Below are 19206 nucleotides of genomic sequence, written 5' to 3' on the forward strand. Positions count from 1 at the left end.
AATTCCCTAGTAATGAATTTGGTATTATTCAACTTTGCTATTATTTGCTTTTGAATTCTTAGTTACAAAAAGTTTAGTTAAATCCCTGGAAGGAATGAAGTTCAAGGGCAGTGGGAAACCTTAAACAGCACATGAGGCAAGGTCAGACACAGATATGACCTGTATGAAGCAGCTCAGAAGGTGTACTGGTTTTAAAATATACTTGAGGTGTATCTGTACTTGCTGTGACCATGAACTTGACCATCCCCAATACACAATTTGGTACCACTGATACTGCGGAACTATTTTCATTATAATATAGAGCTAAAGTATTCATTTGCAAGTACCTATTGATAAGAATAAAATTTCTCTCATGGACTACACAAATAATGCAAGTTTGGCTTCTGATGGTGTCACTAAAAGGCAGTATAGTGTTTTAGATCACTCAGGTTCTAGAGTTGAGGAATCCTCCGTGGAACCCTGGCTCCCCTACTTTCCAAGGCTTTTTTTTTTTTTTTTTTTTTTTGTCTTTTTAGGGCCACAGCTGTAGCATATGGAGGTTCCCAGGTTAGGGGTCAAACCCGAGCTGTAGCTGCTCACCTACACCGTGGCCACAGCAATGCCAGACCCGAGCGGCATCTGTGACCTACACCACAGCTCACAGCAGTGCCAGATCTTTAACCCACTGATAGAGGCCAGGGATCAAACCTGCATCCTCATGAATGCTAGTCAGGCTCATTTCCACTGAGCCACAATGGGAACTCCCTGAGTTGTTCTTAAGCCTCAGTTACCTCATCTGTAAAATGGGGCTAATATTTACTTCATAGTGTTGTTGGTAGGGATCAGATGAGATAATATGTTATATATTGTAGCCTTTCAATAAATTTAATTATTTAGTAACCACCTTATTAATACTTTAACAAATACTCTCTCCATCTCTCTCTCTCCCTCCACCCCTCTCTCTCTCCACACATACTCATTAACTTGTCACAGCAGCCCTATGGGGTTGCTGCTAATTAATAAATGTCTTCTTGAATTCCACTTTTCAAAGCATGCTTTTATTTATTTATTGGCTGCACCTATGGCATGCAGAAGTCCTTGGGCCAGGAATCGAATCCAAGCCACAGCTACAATCTACGCCACGGCTGTGGCAATGCCACTGTGCCACAAGGAACTCTCCCAGAGCGTGTGTTTAGACATGTGATCTTTTTTATTCTCCCAACTACGACCCAAATGAGATAGAAAATGGAAAATGGCAAAAAAAAAAAATGTCTGGAATTACATAATCAACAAAAATAAAATTTAAATACTGTTTCGTACTCACTATAATGTTGTTTCACAATTACCATTTCAAACAGATTGTTTATGAACTCAGTATTTACGATAAACTATGATATCTCTTTGAACTCCCAGAAATGTCATGAATTACAGTCTCCTTTTTCATGGTCTAAAAGGTTACCTTATTAAAATAATAATAAATGAAAATAATACCTGCTAAGAAGTTATGGAAAAACATAAAGCATTTATTACTTTATGAGATTTATATAGTGTAATAAACCTCTCATTTACCCAGCACTGTGAGAAGATGACATGTTCCTCAGAGATTAATTTTCTATAAAATGCCTTTAATAGAACTCTTTAGAAAACACGATCTTCCTATTTGGGGCTGAGGTGGGAGAGACAGTAATATGAAATAACAAATGAAAGAACACCTATGTCAAAAGATTAGCACTAGAAGAGGAAGATACAGTGGAAGGAGATTTCTTCAGCTTCCATTGCCTTTTCCTCGGACCTCACTCTCAGGGAAACTCAATTCAACAGGTACGTTTTATTCTTCCCTGTGCCTCAGCCCATCCCCAAACTACTGCCTCAGGGAACAGCTCCATGTCTGCTATTTTTTTAGGGCCGCTCCTGAGGTTTACACAAGTTCCCAGGCTAGGGGTTGAATCAGAGCTGCAGCTGCCGGCCTACACCACAGCTACAACCACAGCCACACCAGATCCGAGCCGAGTCTGCGACCTGCACCACAGCTCATGGCAACGTGCCAGATCCTGAACCCACTAAGCGAGGCCAGGGATTGAACCTGCATCCTCATGGACAGAGCTGGGCTCGTTCTGTTAGCCACAACGGGAACTCAGGAACAAGGCCCATTGTGTCTCCAACAGAAACATGTAGCTTCAGAACAACTGTAAACCGAAATCGATAATCTACTATACTTCCTGTACCTCAGATGCAATTACACGGCCTCAGAATTTATGTACGTATTTATTTATTTATTGTCTTTTTGTCTTTTCTAGGGCCGCACCCGCGGCATATGGAAGTTCCCAGGCTAGGGGTCTGATCGGAGCTGTAGCCGCTGGCCTACACCAGAGCCACAGCAACACAGGATCCAAGCCACTGCAACCTACACCATGGCTCACGGCAACGCCGGATCCTTAACCCACTAAGTGAAGCCAGGGATCGAACCCACGTCCTCATGGATGCTAGTCGGGTTCGTTAACCGCTGAGCCATGACGGGAACTCTGGGCCTCAAAATTTAGGCTAACACAAATCCTCACAGCATTCTCACAAGAGGGCAGAATTCACTGAATCGAACTGAATCAGATGTGTGCTGAAGAGGAATGACAGCCATTATAGTCAGATCCAAAAAATGAGCCCCAAAGTCATCCAAGAAAAAGAAATCACCCCAGCAAGTTTCCAGAGGACCCCGGTGTAGAGCCCGGCACCCAGCCTCAGTGAGACATGGAGGAGCCGTCCCAGCTGCTTTTCTAAAGAAGCCTGGACAGGCTTGGACTCTGTTTCCAGGTTGGCCACTGAGAGTCTGGAACAGGGCCCTGTATCAGATGAAAGATCTTCATCCTGCCAACTGCTTCTTGGCTTTGAGCAGCTGTGGGAGCAGCTGGTTTTACAACACAGAGTGAGTCCTTGTTCTGAGGCAGGAGAGTTCTACATTTTGTGAAAAACTTGTGAGTTAGGGTCTTGACACAACTACCTTCATCAGCTTTAACCTGCAGACCTGGTGCGCTGTGCTTGCTATTCAGGCATCTTACAAAGAACCAAACAACCCATGGTAGTTTTAGCCTGGGGAAATCTTGCAATGATCAAATTTATCCAATCCTTTGCTGCAATCAGAAACTGAAGAGTCATGAGAGAAGAGATCAAGTATCCTGAACTAGTATCATTAAAAATCAATCTAATTCCAGGAATGCTAGCTTGAATACAAGAATGTACCCCTGCTTCCCACCTGATAATCTAGTAAAGGAATGTAAGGTGGAAACTGCTAGGACAGGAAGAACATGCAAGGAGAGACTACAATAACAACATTTCAGAAGCTGGAAAGTAAACAAAGCTGAAATTTTTTTTTTTTTTTTTTTTTTTTTTGGTCTTTTTAGGGCTGCACCTGTGGCAGATAGAGGTTCCCACGCTAGGGGTCCAATCGGAGCTGTAGCCATCAGCCTACATCACAGCCAAGGCAACATGGGATCCAAGCCAAGTCTGTGACCTACACCACAGCTCATGGCAATGCTGGATCCTTAACCCACTGAACAAGGCCAGGGATCAAAACTGAGTCCTTATGGATACTTGTCAGGTTCGTTAACTGCTGAGACATGACGGGAATTCCAACAAAGCTGAATCTAAAATTGGCAGTGAAGAAAGCCAGGACCAATCCTGTTTACACCACAGAATTCCCTAAAGGCCCAGGGGCATGACTGGAAGGAGGGAACAACAGGTGGGATGAGCTCAAATGATGAGGATCCGACAAATTTCTTTCAAGAAATAGCTAGGGTCGCCAGACCACACCTACTCTGCAAGGCTGGGTAACTGGTCCTCTCCCATCCTGGTAAACATGACATAAGTATACAGAAAAATATATTCTCTGCAAAGTATAAAGTCTGAGTCTCTGGATAAGGGACTCAGCACAACCTGTGGGCGAGGGTTCTGGAATGAAAACTGGGTGGACAGATACACAGAGATATTTGCCCCAGCCCTTCTTCCCCATTTGTCCCCAGAAAGATGGCAGCAATGTCCAGCCCCTACTGGCAGGTGACTAGAAGCTCTTCTCTGGGTGATCTGAACAGCCCAGGAGAAATAGACACTGCTGGTTCCCCAAGGAAAGGGCTACTAACAGCTCCTCTAGTGATGCTATTTCCAACAAGCTCCACTCATGTTACCAGGCTCCCGTTAGTCTTGTTTCACTGCCACCACCTCCCAGCAATTCTTGAATATAACGGAGACAGAAGGACCACCTGACATCTGAGAAAAGACTCTAAAATGAAAGCATCCACAGTAAACAAAAATCAACTTACATCACAGGATACAATCAGCAGAACTCAGATTATGGGAAACTCAATAGGGCAAATGGCCCAGTTTCTTCAACAAAGAAATTGCACAGAAAAGAGAAGAAAATGGGGGAACCTATTGAGGGAAAGAGACTTAAACCACACATTAACCATTTGCATTATATGGACCTTATCTGAGTACTGATTTGAACAATCCAATTGTTTTTTTTTTAAAAAAACAAGATAATCAGAACAATTTAAACATTGTTTGGATATTCGATGCTATTAAGGAACTGTGGTTAATTTTTGGCATATGACATATTTTGGTTAGGTTTTTACAGTCTTTACATATTAGAGAAATACACTGAAATATTTATGGATGAAATGATGTGCTGGCTGGGATTTACTTCCAGGCCGTCTGGGTGAGCAGCTGACTAAACAAGCATGGTCATGAGATGAAGGGAACATGAGAATATCTCAGAGTCTACTTGATGCTTGACATTTTCCATAACAAAGAAAAATTATCATTAGACTCCTCAGAGAAAACAACAAACTCATAAACAGAAACAAAGTAATATGAAAAAGGAACACTCGAAAGAATGTTTAAAAGCTCCTGTAAATAAAAAAAAAATAATAACAAGAATAAGACATTCAGGAAGGAATTGGGAAAAAAATGATGTCCTATCCTAGAAAGTACAGTAAAAAAATTATAGAAATGAAAAAGAAAAGAATAAAAAGTTAGAGAGCTAGTCCAGAAGGTCCAAAATCCTGGCAACGGTTCCACAAAGAGAGAAAATAGAAAGAAGCAGCAATTCATCAACATAGCAATGTAAGAAAATGTCCCAGAACTGGAGACCAGGAATTTCTCAATGAAAAGATGTCCCAGCTGCCTGCCGCAATGGACGACAACAGGCACACAGCAAGACACATCATTGTGAAACTGCAGAGCATTAGAAACAAAGAGATGTGGCAAGTTTCCAGAAAAGACAAAGTAAAAACAAAAGTTCTGACTATATATAAAAGATGAGAATAAGAAGCATTTGGGACTTCACAACACAAAGAAGCAGAAAGCAATGAAGCAACACCTTCAAAATTCTGAAGGGGAATTACTGGCAATATAGAGTTCTATATCCAGCCAAACTACCAATCAAAGGTGAAGGTACAATAAAAACATCTTTTCAGGCATTAAGGCCTAAAAAATTTTATTTCTATTTACCCTTTTGCAGTACCAAAAGCTAGGAAGAAATGGAATCCCGGGAACAAAGGGTCTCGCAGAAGAGAGAGGCAAAGGGAATTCCCAGGATGGTGACGAAGAGAGAGTCTAGAATAAGTTAACTCTGCATGCCTCGGTTCCCTCTTCTGGGAAACTGGGAACTGAGAGTAGCACCTGCCTCACAGACCCATCAGGATTCAGCATAAGACACTCAGAGTAGTTCCTGATACATGTGGGAGCTATAAGAGCTGCTATTGTTTTCGTCATGGGAGAACTGACTCTTTATACTTTGTTAACGTATCACCACTTGACATACGACAATTACTAAAAAGAAGAAAAATGAATGTAAAACACATGTCTGAACTGAACCCATTTCCAGCTTTGGAATGACTGAAAATAGTCACAAAACCATAGGGTTTTGGAGAACAGCAAAATTCTGAGATTTTTCTAGTTCATTTTCCTTGCTTCAAAGGACAGAGAATTGATGCTCAAAGTAGCCATGTAACTTGCCGGACTACACAACCATTTAGAAGAGGAGCTGGGTCTAGCAGTCAGGTTTTTCATGCCAGTGCACTGAAAACCACAAATGCAATTACACAGCTCCATTGGTGGTATCTTCACAGGGTCAGAGTCTCACACACAAAAAAATATATATATCACCATAGAAATGTTTTGTCCAACTCTTGTCTTTTTACCTTAAAACCTTATATATAAGTAGAAAGTCCACAGAGAAAGATCCAGCCAGGGCAATAAAGAGAGGAGGCTACAGTGGGTTTATGAATTAAGTGGACGATAAGGAGACAACATATTAAATTTACTGTCCTACACAGAGTTGTTCTGATTCTAGGAAAGACACCTCTAGTGGGTTTACACACAAAAGTAAGTCATTAATGCCCAGGGCTGTGCACCAACATGGGCACGGCATGGATGGGTGTTTCTGATGCCTGCGTAATGGAATGGGTAGCAATGCGCTTTCGTGGCAGTTTTCTAAACCTTTCTAAAGGAACAAACACAATTTGCAGGATTAGTAGCCATTTCGGTCACCACTCTCCCAGGGAAATGCTGGATCTGACAATGAGGACTCCTGGGCAAGCCCAGTGAAGAGCAAGAGTGTTGTCAGGGGTGAAAAAGCAAGACCCCAGAAGACGAGAGCTGCCTTCTAACCTCATGAGGCCAAGCACCTCCTTTGAGGCCTGAGAGGGGAGTCAGGCTGGGTGGGAATTTTCTTCGTATAGATCCCATGATCTGTCTTCATCTCGTTCCAACTGAATGAGGCCCTCTGTACACGTGCAGAAAGTCTCACTCTACAGTTTGAGCAGAACTTATTTCAAAAGAAAATCGCCCGTTTTCTTTCCACCAAATCTCGGGGGAAAGTACACTCTAACGGCTCATCTTTGAAAACACTCAACACTTCTATGCTTCTTGAATATTTCTTACAAATAAATTGGCAATTACCTTTGGATGTAGTACATGTTCCAGAGCAATTCAAATACCAAAGTGGTGACTGGCTGGATTAAATACCTCTTAATATGTTTACCATTTAGCTGCGATTTAAAGTGACAAGTCAAGGGCCTCGAAATACAAAAAGCGCTATTTTCAAATCTTTTATCCTTTTCTCAAATGCTGCTTTTGGCATTTTTGATTAACACAAAGATTTTCTCCTTCTACTTTCTTATCACCATTAGGTGCTTCTTGGAAAAGCATTCAAACAAACAATATAAAAGTAGGTCCTGGGACTTAGCAAAGTTAGTAAAACATAAAAAGAAATAAAAACAATTTAGAGATATTTCCTATTTCTCCTGTGCATGAACAGAAACATACAGAAAACAGTTTCAACATGGAAAAGTACTGCAGTGTCAACACTCACAGAAAAAGGAGGATTCCGGTGTTTGCCAACGCAAAGGCGAGTCCCAGAATCCCGCTGCCCATGATGGCGTTGCTTAGGTTAAAAACGGACATGCCTAGGGAGGTTGTTCCTGGAATCTAAACAGAGACAAACATTCACCCTAAGCAAAACGGTCCTCAAGAAAGATCACCACTCCAAAGCCTTTAAAGCACTCTCAGGAACCAAGAGAAAAATAAAATTCACAGACTCCTTTCGGAGTCTAGTTTTTTTTGTTTGTTTGTTTGTTTTAATGGGTTTCAGGAGAAAATTACATAGACTCCAAGGAAGCTCCTGGTGAATAAACAGCTATGCTTTTGGTACTACAGTGGAATTTTGGTGGAATTACAAACATCTGTCCCAATTTATGTAATTTTTAAAAAATAAGCAAACCTTATTAGAAGGACACTTACATACTCATCACATTTCTTTTTTTCCAAATGGCTGTTCGTGAGACTTCTTCTGCTTTCGCGATCAGAAATAAACTTGCTGCAAAGAGATGTAGAAGGATTTAATTTCACGATAATGCTTTGAAGCTTAACATCACGACTATAGGATTTATCACTTATCAGAACATCACGCATGAAAAGTTGTCCATCAGTTACCTAATCAGTTACCACTCTCTTTTTGTTTTGATTTGGTTTTTTTGCCAGTATGAGTTGTATTACACATTCTTCTTTTACCAAATAAACTAAAAGTGCTCCAAGGGCAGATCCTCTGCCTCATTCCTTTTTATATCTCTCACTTTACTTAGCACAAAATACTGCAAACCGGAGGTGCTCATCTTGAGATGAAATGAAAGACAACCATAATCAAAAAGAGCTCTACATCTCAAATCATTTTAATACGAATAAATTAAAACACCGTAGGCAAGGCAAGTTAACTTTTCTATAGGTTTTTCTCTAATGGAAAATTAGATAATGTCAAGCATACTTTACTATAAAGCGGGCATTTAAAAGAATACTGGAGGCAGGATTCCTTGTGAGCTCACATTCCTGGAGAACAAAGCTGTTTCAAAGGAATTCCCTCTCCCTTGTGAGAAAGAAAACAGCTCTTTCCCCATCAAACATTCCTTCAGGCACCTGCTTATAGGCAAGTCACTAGACCAGGCAACGAGGGAGATGTGGGGGGGTGGGATAGCAAAGGGGACACTAGCGCACAGGAGTTCAAACAACGAAATTCTGGTGGGGGAGGCAGGGCATATGGTGCATGCTTAGGAGCAGAGCTACGGCGTAAAGCAAGCATGGAATTCAGAACTTGAGTTCAAGTCCTCACTTGCTCCGAGGGCCAGAGCATGCTACCTCAGTTTCTTCATCTGTGAAATGGGAATGACTCCTAGTGTTAGTGTTAATGGGAGAATTAAATGAGAGCACATGCAAAACATCAGTACAGCTCCAGGCAGAGAATAAGAACAATATGTAGGAAAGATTCAGACAGGCCGAGTGGAGTCACACGTACGAATATACAGAAGGAGGAATTCAGAATGCCCTAAGAACCAGGATGAAAATCACAACTTCATGGCCTAAATTTCCACTTGTAAATAAGTTCAAGAAAACAAGCGCTATGTCAAAGAAAAGTCCACTCATAGGCACTCTGCTGCATGTATTAGTTAAGATATCAGGGATACTTTTTTGTGTGTTTTTCTTCTGGAAACTTATCTAGTCTTAATAAAGACTAATCAGTGTATTTTTCACTAATAAATGTAAAGCCACTTGAACTAGACTATTTTAAAGAAGCACAGAGCTTTAAACTACAGGTTATATTTTTAGGTGATTTTTCTGTTTTGTCCTTTTGTCTTTTTTAGGGCCACCCTCATGGCACATGGAAGTTCCTGGGCTAAAGGTTGAATGGGAGCTACAGCTGCCAGCCTAAGTCACGGCCACAGCACCGCAGGATCCAAGCCGCGTCTGCAACCTACACCACAGCTCATGACAATGCCGGATCCTTAACCCACTGAGCAAGGCCAGGGATCGAACCCAGGTCCTCATGGACACTAGTCGGGTTCTTAACACACTAATCCACAGCGGGAACTCCCTCTGATGCTTTTTTGAATGAAGCTATATTTCACAGTAAGCCATTTTTTAGTGAAAGATATATATCCTCAACGCCAGCTGTCTTTATCTACCTTTTTTATCTTTCATCCAAGGGGTTTGGCTTCTACCTGGTGTGACTTCTTCAGGCTAACATTATTTCACCATGTTAAACCAAAGCCAGGCAATATCCGTGCTGTCTTCCCCAGAGGCCACCCCCTAGGAGGGGCAGCACAACCTGAGGTTTATTTCTTGCAGCCTCTGCCTTTGCCTAGGACCAGTCCAGTGACCGTCAGAGATGAAAAGGATGCGAAGAAAACCTTGGTCTTCTGAAACCCAGAGCCTGGAGCAACCAGACCAGCTAACACCAGAAGAAGGAACATCAGGCCATGCAAAACTGAGATGAGATAAGGAAGCCAGAGAAGAAGAAAAAAAAAAAAAAAAAAAAAAAAAGCAAAAAAGCCATTATTGGGTGGAATTAGCCAGAGGAAACTTGAAGCAGAGGCCTGAGACTCAGCATTGCAGGGTCTGGGCAGGAGATGACATAATGAAAGCAATGTCTTTGGAGGCCCGTATGGCCTTGGCTCTGCTCTGGCCCTGACCATTGTACCTCTTCCCACAGAACGGAGGTTCCCAGATCTGGCTGGCGAGAGACAAGAGAGAACAGCCTTCCCTTTCACACCGGCAGCCCAAGGAAAGGAGGGTGCTGGGTTTTCCAAAGTGAAACTGACTCAGATTTAGTGTTGCTGTTAAATAAAAGACTGTCTGTCATCAGGTTAATTTTAAGACACCAACTCAAGTCTACCACCTCTTTATCCAGAAGCCTCCCTGCTTGCCTACCTCGTGGTAGGGAAATGCTTTCCAAAGAGAATTTCCATTATTTTTAAATGAAGGGGAAAGCCTGAACGTTTTCAAATAAACTAAACCAAACACCAATAAACCTCCTGCTATGGCAGATCTAAGTTCCCAGCCTGCCAGCACTCCCCAGACTTGGTGGCAGAGAAGTGGTAGAGGAGTGGCACCAGATCCGAGTACCACGGGGTCCCGGGGGCACCCAGCCGGCTCCAACACTGCCACGGGAGGGGGGAGGAGGAGGCCCTGCAAGATTGCCGGCTCTCTGCTGCAGCACGTCTGCAGGAGGAGAATAATGCAGGTGACCGACAAGCCACTGCAGTGAGTAATCCCTGAAAAGAATGGGAATATACACGGTGTCAAGTGCTTCCCCCTTCTGCCTCTTCTTTCCCCTTTCTGCAGCAAGGCTTCATAGGTTTTCCCCCAAAATCTTCACTGCCTCTCTCACTGAAAAAGTTTCCAAGACAAATTGCCCACCCTTCAATTTCCAGGTACGGCTGAATTTGATTTTTGCCTGTTTCAACCTAAGCTCCCTGGGCTCTTCCAAACGGTCTTTCCAAGAGGAGGTGAGGTCAAGTTAAGACCAGGGTATTCTGCGAAGAGAAGCTGAAAAACAAGTACCACTGGGAATCCACTCTCCCCTCCTCTCAGCCAAGGCCTTTCTGCCTGCTCACAGACCTCGTCCTCATGGCTCTGCCGATACTCTGATTTTTTAAACTGAGTTTTCTGACTCTGACGCACTGATGATTTTTCTGTAGCACAGACTGTGTCGCTAAGCTCATCCTGCATCCAGAGTGATGGAGTCCTGCTCTCACTCCCTTTGGTCATTCTTCTACGTACCTGCCCGGGCGTCAGCAACTCAGAGAAAACCTCTATAAACCCCATGTGCATCGTCCATTGAGGAACTAGGGAGGAGCTGGGCTGTAGGGAAATCTAGCTTAGTAAGAACGAAATATTCAAAGAAACCTCTGAATTCTCCTTAGGGTGTTTCAAACTTTTTCTTCTCTTTCGCCTTTCAATCTTTTCTTTGCATTTCTGCAAACTTTTCTTGTTTTAAAGCAAAATAAACTAACCTTTTTATTACTGGAAAAGTCCACTTAAAATAACTAGGTCAGCTTATCACAAGTTTCTGTTATCTCACCAATGAAAAAACGCAACTGCGTGTTCAAAAGCACTGAACTCTGGCAAAGACTTCTTTATTGACTTAAAAATTGGCTATTGGAGGTGGTGCCTTTGACGTGTGGTCTCAGGATGATAAAAGGATTATTTAAAAAGCGTTTTCACTAGGTCAGTCTGTACCCATAAAGCAGAATTCAATCAACTCTTAAAGGAGCCAATTGTTCTGCACACAAACAAAACAAAACAAAACAAAAATCTACGGTGGCTATTGTGCTGACCTTCAATAAACAAAGCCTTCAAAAGGATGTAGGCGTTATGCTGAGGTAGTGTGAAGGGAGGCAAGCAATATAGAGCAGTTATTTAAAACCAAAAATAAATCGACAACAACAATCCAGTTAAGGATGGGTTGTACAAGGAAAGATAATCTTCCTATTTTAATCTCTACCAATCAGGTTCTTACTAGATTACTGTGCTTCACTTGAGGATGTATAACACAAAAGCGATGAGTGCCTGAACTTAAATAACCTTTCTGAGTTATTTCCCTGGAAGTCTAACATTCTAAAAAGGGGAAGGCGAAAAGGGTGAAAGAAGCATGTAACAAAGAGATTGGAAAACATGAAAGAATTAAAGAAACAGCGGGCATGTAAAGAGAAAACTGAGAAGTCAGCAAAGTCATATTTGGTGGATAAACTCTACTGAAAAGAGAAGAAAACAGACTTTCATTGTAACAGGAGTGATCCAAGCCAGGAAAGAATTTTCTGATGTGAAAACTGAATGTAAGAAGTTAGGGAACACTGTAAATCAGCTATAATGGAAAAAAATAAAAAATCACATAAACTGTTAGGGCATCTTCTTCCCAAGATATAGAAAAGACATTAGAAGAAGAGATGGTTTAACATTTCAAGGGTCCTCCCAAATGATAAAAACTGTAGCTCATGAACTCTGAAAGACATACAAGGACCAAGAAAAAAAAAGGGCTGGGTGTGGTGACAAGAGTTGCTTATTCAGAAAAATCTTAATGAGAGACTCTCAAATTTTATTAGACGCTTCCTGGGTCCTAACAGGAATAACTGTACATGGAGATAAGAGACAACAGTAGATACATATAAAATATGAAAATATCTGCCGGGATACAGCTAGGATAATCTATCAATACTTAAACAAATTTAAGGTAACAATAACAAGGAAACCATCCAAAGCCTAAAACAGTATTATTAGTCCTTGGGTGGAGAAGAAAGAGGTGCTTCCCAAAGAAAGACAGCTATGCTTTATTATCACAGACTTACTTCACACTAAAAGGCCTTCTATTGCCAGACACTGTGCCAAAGACGTGACATGGGTTTTCTCATTTATTTTCACAATAATTGCATGTGGTCAGTCCTATTCTTAGCTCCATTTTAGAGAAATGAAGTAATCTGATGAAAGTTGCATTAGGTATTATTTTTATCCCTGTCTTACAGGGATGGAACTGAGGCTTAAAGCACAAGATCACATGAGACTATGGATAGAGCTGTTAAGTTTAAACCCAAACCACGTACTTTACTGCTCTGTGTCTCTTTTATTTAACAAATATTCATTTTATTTTATTTTATCTTATTTTTTAGGGCTGCACTTGAAGCATATGGAGGTTCTCAGGGTAGGGGTCAAATCAGGGCTACAGCCACTAGCCTACATCATAGCCACAGCAACACAGGATCCAAGCCACGTCTGCAACCTACACCACAACTCACAGCAATACCAGATCTTTGACCCACTGAACGAGGCCAGGGACTGAACCAGTGTCCTCGTGGATACTAGTCAGGTTCCTTCAAGCTGTGCCACAATAGGAACCCCCTTCACAAATACATTGTAATGTTTGCCCTGTACTGGGCACTATCGTCCTATCATTTCAAGGTATAAGAGCTATAAAGATGATTAAGACGATGCCTTCCCTCAAGAAGCTCACATCAAGAGGAATGTCTAAAGCTCACCACTCAAAATGTGGTCCATGGACCAGCCATAGTGCATCACCTAGGAGCTTGCTCTAAATTAGACTCTCAGGACTAGTCGCAGACCTACTAAATCAGAATCTGCATGTTAACAAGGTTTCTGGGCATTTCATATGCACATTAAAAAGTCAGCAGGACTGGTGCAGTAGACAGTTTGAAAGATTTTGCTGTTCCAGGTATAGATTTCTATGACCACAACCCCGAAATTAGGGCATGAAATAAAACAACTGAACTGGAATAAGAGCCAGTGTCCTAATGCCCCAATGTCTACTCTATTTTTGGCAACAGTGAAAAAATGCTTCTTAGAGTATCCTGCAGAGGGGTTTCCAGGCAAAACTGTCAGCAAGATGCCAGGTCATCAGAGGTCAACATTTGTTTTCAAGATTTTCTGTGGCTTTCAAAAAAGAGGCCCTGTTACCTGGACGTTCATTGTGTTGGGAGATGGTTCTCTTCGATTCTTGTAATTATGCCTACCTTCCCCCCACCAAGGTGGAAAAGCTTGCAAGAGGAGGGAGAAATATTTAGGTGTAACTTTACAGAAATCACAGTGAGAGACTTTCTGATTTTTGTTTACCTTTCTGGCTTCAGGCTGTAATATGGTGCTTTTCATTTTCACTGTTCTAGAGCCAGGAATGAAGTTACAATAAACCATGTCAATGAAAGAGGGAAGGCGAAAGAAAGAAAGAAAAGCATCCCACTGTATTGGCAATGGTGAAACCAAATTCCGCCAAACCAAGTGCTCAGCACCAGCCCTCTGGCTGCATGGCCCACACCTTCATCTCGGTCTATAGGGAAGGGAGCTCTCCCGAGCAGGGCCCAAATCAGGGCCCAAAAGGGTTGCCTTCTCCTACTGCAAGTGGTAATCACCACCAAGCAATATTTTTTAGTTAAGTTAAAATTTTAAACATTGAGTTCGGAATCTACACTGCACATTGTATGAGACTCTCCTTTTAAAGTCCTCAAGGTTTATACCGCCACAGGAAAGCCGCTTTGTTATAAACAGCCCCAAATGTCCTACTTGTGAGGGGGTCAGAATCCCACCCACCATCAAGTGACATCAGCAGTGACTGGAGAACACTCCAGAAGCACAGAGCATAAAACAGCCCTGGGAGAGTCTAACTGAGTTTAATAATAGGAAAGACTATCTTTTCACTCATGCCCGAGCATTTTAATCAGAGGCAGCAGGAGAGAGGACAAAGACAGGGATTTCAGATAGACTCATAGGTGCCCTGAGCAAGTTATTTTATTTCTCTGAGCCTCAGTTTTCGTAAATTACCAGTAAACTGAATCTAAAAATTTTCCTTATTTGCAAAAGAATACATTGCATGATGTTATGAGGATAAGTGGCAATAATATGTAACACACCTGGCACTCAAGAAATGATAATTATTAATTATTTTTCCAGAAAAGGTGAAAGAAGCAAACTTAAGTGCAATGACAAGAAATATCACAACACAAAAAGTGATACTTGGATGGTAATGAGGAAGCATTTGGGGTGGAGACGGAACTTCTAAGAACATTTAAGGAAGAGAAAAAGGAGGAGGTGCAGGGCTAAAATGGCTCAGCGTATGTGAATCATGGCAGCTCTGTCTTATGCTGGACTTTGAATCACACACTGTATCAGAAGGCACAGCAGACTCTCAGAAATGATTTCTACGAAGACGCCTGGTTAGCTGCCATAAGGTTTTCATCCTCCTCCCTTCCAATTTCTTTTTTTTTTATCTTTTTGCCTTTTCTAGGGCCGCTCCCAGGACATATGGAGGTTCCCAGGCTAGGGGTCTAATGGAGCTGTAGCCACCAGCCTATGCCAGAGCCACAGCAACGGGATCCGAGCCACATCTGCAACCTACACCACAGCTCAGGGCAATGCCAGATCCTTAACGCACTGAGCAAGGCCAGGGATCGAACCCGCAACCTCATGGTTCCTCATCAGATTCGTTAACTACTGCGCCCTTCCAACTTCCTTTTGACCCCACCCCTCAGAGTGAAGCATGGGCGGTGTTCTAATAAGCAGTACCGTATATTCCAGTCTCTCCTCCCAGCTTTTCAGGAGGCTTCAGTTCACATAAACCACATCACTAACTCTCCAGCTGGAGAGCTTCCTGATCTGAGATCTGCATCAGCTGCCTCTACAACCAGGTCAGAATTTGCAGCTACGGGGATGGACCTAGACATTATCACACTAAGTGAAGTCACTCAGATGGGGAAAGACAAATACCATATGGTATCACTTACATGTGGAATCTAAAATATGATATGAATGAACTTATCTATGAAACAGGCTCCACAGAGAGAACAGACTTGTGGTTGCCAACGAGGAAGGGGGAGGGGAGAAGGCTAGATGGGGAGTTGGGGATTAGCAGGTGCAAACTATTTATTGTATCCATATGTTTAACTGAATCACTTTGTTGTACACCAGAAAGTAACAAAACATGGCAAATTAACTATACTTCAAAAAATAAATTTTTAAAAAATAAGAAACAAAACCCAGAAGGTCAGTGAATGCCCCAAACCATTAAAAAAATAAAATTAAATAAAGTTACTTGGTCCTACTCTTGTAACGTAAGAAACACAGGGCCCAGGGTTGGAAGGACTTGCAGAGGTCACAGCTGAGAGCAAGGCCGCCAGGCAGCATTCTTCCCACCCGCCCCTCTGCCTCCACGCACCACACCTCTTCTTTTCTCTCTGTTTCACATACTATTTCTCAAGTTTCTCTCTAGAGCCACTTGGGCTCAATTATTGTTATCATTAATTAAAACCCATGTCACGAGTGATGCTTGTAATGACATATCTGTCGTTTTAGCCTGGGAACATTGGCAAATGCGACCTTGACCGTCCCTTGATAAACTTGTGGGCGAGGCCCGAGGACCGAGGTACACATCCAGGCATGGCATGCAGTGAAATCCCAACAGTCTGCCTAGTTCACAGGCACGGAGCTTTTGAAAAGTTAGGGCTGGTTGAGGTCCAAGGTATTTATCCATTTTTATTGGACTCAATTGAAAGATTCGAAAGGGTGAATAAATTACTTTCCTATTTGCTTCATCTGCTATTGCAGACTCTGCCCAACAGATGTCACATATGAAATTCAAATTACATCTTCAAATGGAGCATAACTTTAGTAATGAATAATTCAAGAGAATAACTGAAAACCAGAATAATATTTAAGAGACATTTCTTTCATTGGATAGCAAGTGTTAGTGGAAAAATACTCACCTATTTATTTGGCCATTTTCTACTTCGGTGAAATCATTGGAATCGTTGCTAATGTTATCATCTTCGGCACTGTCATGTTTTGCAACTCAGTTAATTCGAGTCCACTTTTGAAATGCATCATGTTTAGAAAGTACCTGTAGCCAAAACTAGTCCAAGGTCTCCTTTTCTGAGTCTATTTACAAATGGATAGCAGCAAAAATTATAAGGTTGACACCTCTAAAATAAAACACAAGGAAAAATAATTAAACATATGACCATCACCCCGGATTCAAAATAAATTATTACATATACACAAATAATGAATTTACTGATAACACAACTTTTATGTTGTGCTACTCAGTGATCAAAACCATCTTTGTACACCAAGTTACAGAAGCTGTAAGCTTTATGTCCTTCATAAATCTCCATTTTTAACTACAAAATGAGTCATGTCCCATAATCTTTATGCTCACATTTATAGGAATGCCATGTCATCTAGACAGACACCCTTTTATGAAGCAGTGTGTTTAAAAGGAAAGCGATTCAGTTACTTTAATGTGTCAGGCCACAGGGCACACATATAGCTAGGTACAGACTGAAGAGACACAAAAGCACCTCTGATTTAGCAATCCCAGTTTAATAAAAATGCAAAGCCTCAATACATGGCATCATGAGGGATCAACAACCAGCCTGGAGGTCAAGCAGCAAAGGACAAATCTGTGTTTTGAAATTTAGCAAACAGTTTATCCATCAACTGCAAGAGATTAAATCAATCTCTTCAATGAAAGCACTCCATGTCAGGGAATTAGGGAATTAAAAACTCATACCCAGAGGATTTAAGTTAATCCACCTGAAACTATATTTCCCCACAGAAATGAAAGACTTGCAGAGTTCACATTTTCCCCCACATGGATGACTGTGATTTAAATTTCCAAGGGGTCACCGATTATATTTAAGGGTAACAAAGAGTTTCAGACACACAGCATCACAAATCAAAAAGCAGGTGGCAAGAGAGGTGTGATACTGTGATTTATTATAAAGAATATATATTAATGGAGTTCCCTGGTGGCTCAGCAGGTTAAGGATCTGGGCTTACCACTGCAGAGGCTCGTGTCGCTGCTGTGTTTCGGTTGATCCCTGCCCTGGGAACTTTCGCATGCTTTGGGCACAGCCTAAATAAATTAAATAAATAAAAGAATGTATATTTGGTCTTGGTTCTCATTTCTGGCTCACAGCTCCCCAAAAGCGTAGAATTTCCTAGGCATTGAGGATGATATATGTCTTCTGCTATGGTTTTTTTGTTTTTCTTTTTATGGCCGCACTTGTGGCATATGCAAGTTCCTGGGCTAGGGGTTGAATCAGAGCTTCAGCTGCAACCTACACCACCACTCCTGCAACAATGGGTACTTAATCCACTAAGGGAGGCCACGGAGTAAACCTGCAACCTCGTGGATATTAGGTGGCTTCTTAATCTGCTGAGCCAAGATAGGAACTCCTCTTCTGTTATTTTAATGGTGACTTTTGGGGTGATTTTTGGAAAGCACCTAAGGAAGGGGCCTGGTTGCTAGTGGAAGCAACCCTGTGATTAGAGCTGAGACTTTTCAGTCTCACTCCCTTCTTCCCAGGCAGAGGAAAGGGCTGGAGGTTGAATCTATCATTAAAGACCAATGGATTCATCAATCATAACTATGTAAAGAACCTCCATAAGAACCACAAAAAGGAGGAGGTTCCAAGAGCATCCCGACTGGGGACCAGAACTCTTCCCCGGGTCGCCACGCTGGACCCCAAGTGCCACAAGGACAGAAGCTCCTTTGTAGAGGGCCTTGCCCTGGCGGCTGCTGCGTATCTTCTGATATCCTCTGTAATAAATTCGTAAGCTAGTGAGTACAGGTTTTCCTGAGTTCTGTGAGCCTTTGTGGCAAATTAATGGAGCCCAAGAAGGGGGTCGTGGAAATCAGAGGCTTTATAGCCAGTCATTCAGGAGCACAGGCAACAACCTGGACTTGTGACTGGTGTGTGGAACAGAGCCCTTTACCTGTGGAACCTCATTCTATCTCCCGGTAGAAAATGTCAGAATAGAGGTGATAATTGTTGGAAGCCTACACACACCCATACTCACAAATACATACACACACCCATATAAACAAACACACCCAAACACACACACACACACATTGGGAATGGGTCCAGGAACCCTTTCAAGAGATAAATGTAACTTCAAAAATAAGGTCTGTAAAGGGATGGGAGCCTCATTGGGAAAATCTCAGGGAGGTAATGGTGCCCATGGAATGAAGCAGAAAATGTCAATGAGACTTTTTTTACCTCTAACAGTAAACCCCTTTGGCTGATGTTTTGCTATTTTGTCTGATCCTGAATTCCACAAGATGACTGGGACCTATAACAGTCAAAATGTAACGTGCCCACCTAATAAGCATCCTAGAATATCCCAAGTAGCAGTGTGTTAACGGCTAACATTTTCAGGACCCCTAGAAGCTACCCTAGAATGATACTTTTCCAAGAATTTTCTTCTTCCCCTCCCCACAGAGAGGCTGCTTCTCTTCCCCACCCACTTTTCCTTTTCATTCACAGAGTCTCCTATCTAGAAGGAAACTTCCCTGGTTCAGGATTCTTTACAGCTTCCGCAAGATAAATACCGTCTAATAGCTCAGGT

The 19206-nt window shown here is 42.0% G+C and overlaps 1 protein-coding gene across 1 annotated transcript in view; it reads right to left on the reverse strand.

Moving 5' to 3' along the window:
* SLC38A1 (solute carrier family 38 member 1) overlaps positions 1-19206 on the reverse strand; it is a 66884-nt gene that overhangs the window by 31911 nt on the left and 15767 nt on the right. The window contains 4 exon segments of the mRNA XM_003355629.4: positions 7340-7455; positions 7768-7843; positions 16557-16620; positions 16623-16772. Of these exon segments, the coding sequence (XP_003355677.2) occupies positions 7340-7455; positions 7768-7843; positions 16557-16620; positions 16623-16677 (311 nt within the window). The 5' untranslated portion in view covers positions 16678-16772.

The sequence above is a fragment of the Sus scrofa genome, chromosome 5 (assembly GCF_000003025.6).
Source record: "Sus scrofa isolate TJ Tabasco breed Duroc chromosome 5, Sscrofa11.1, whole genome shotgun sequence".
In the NCBI taxonomy this organism is placed as follows: Eukaryota; Metazoa; Chordata; class Mammalia; order Artiodactyla; family Suidae; genus Sus; species Sus scrofa.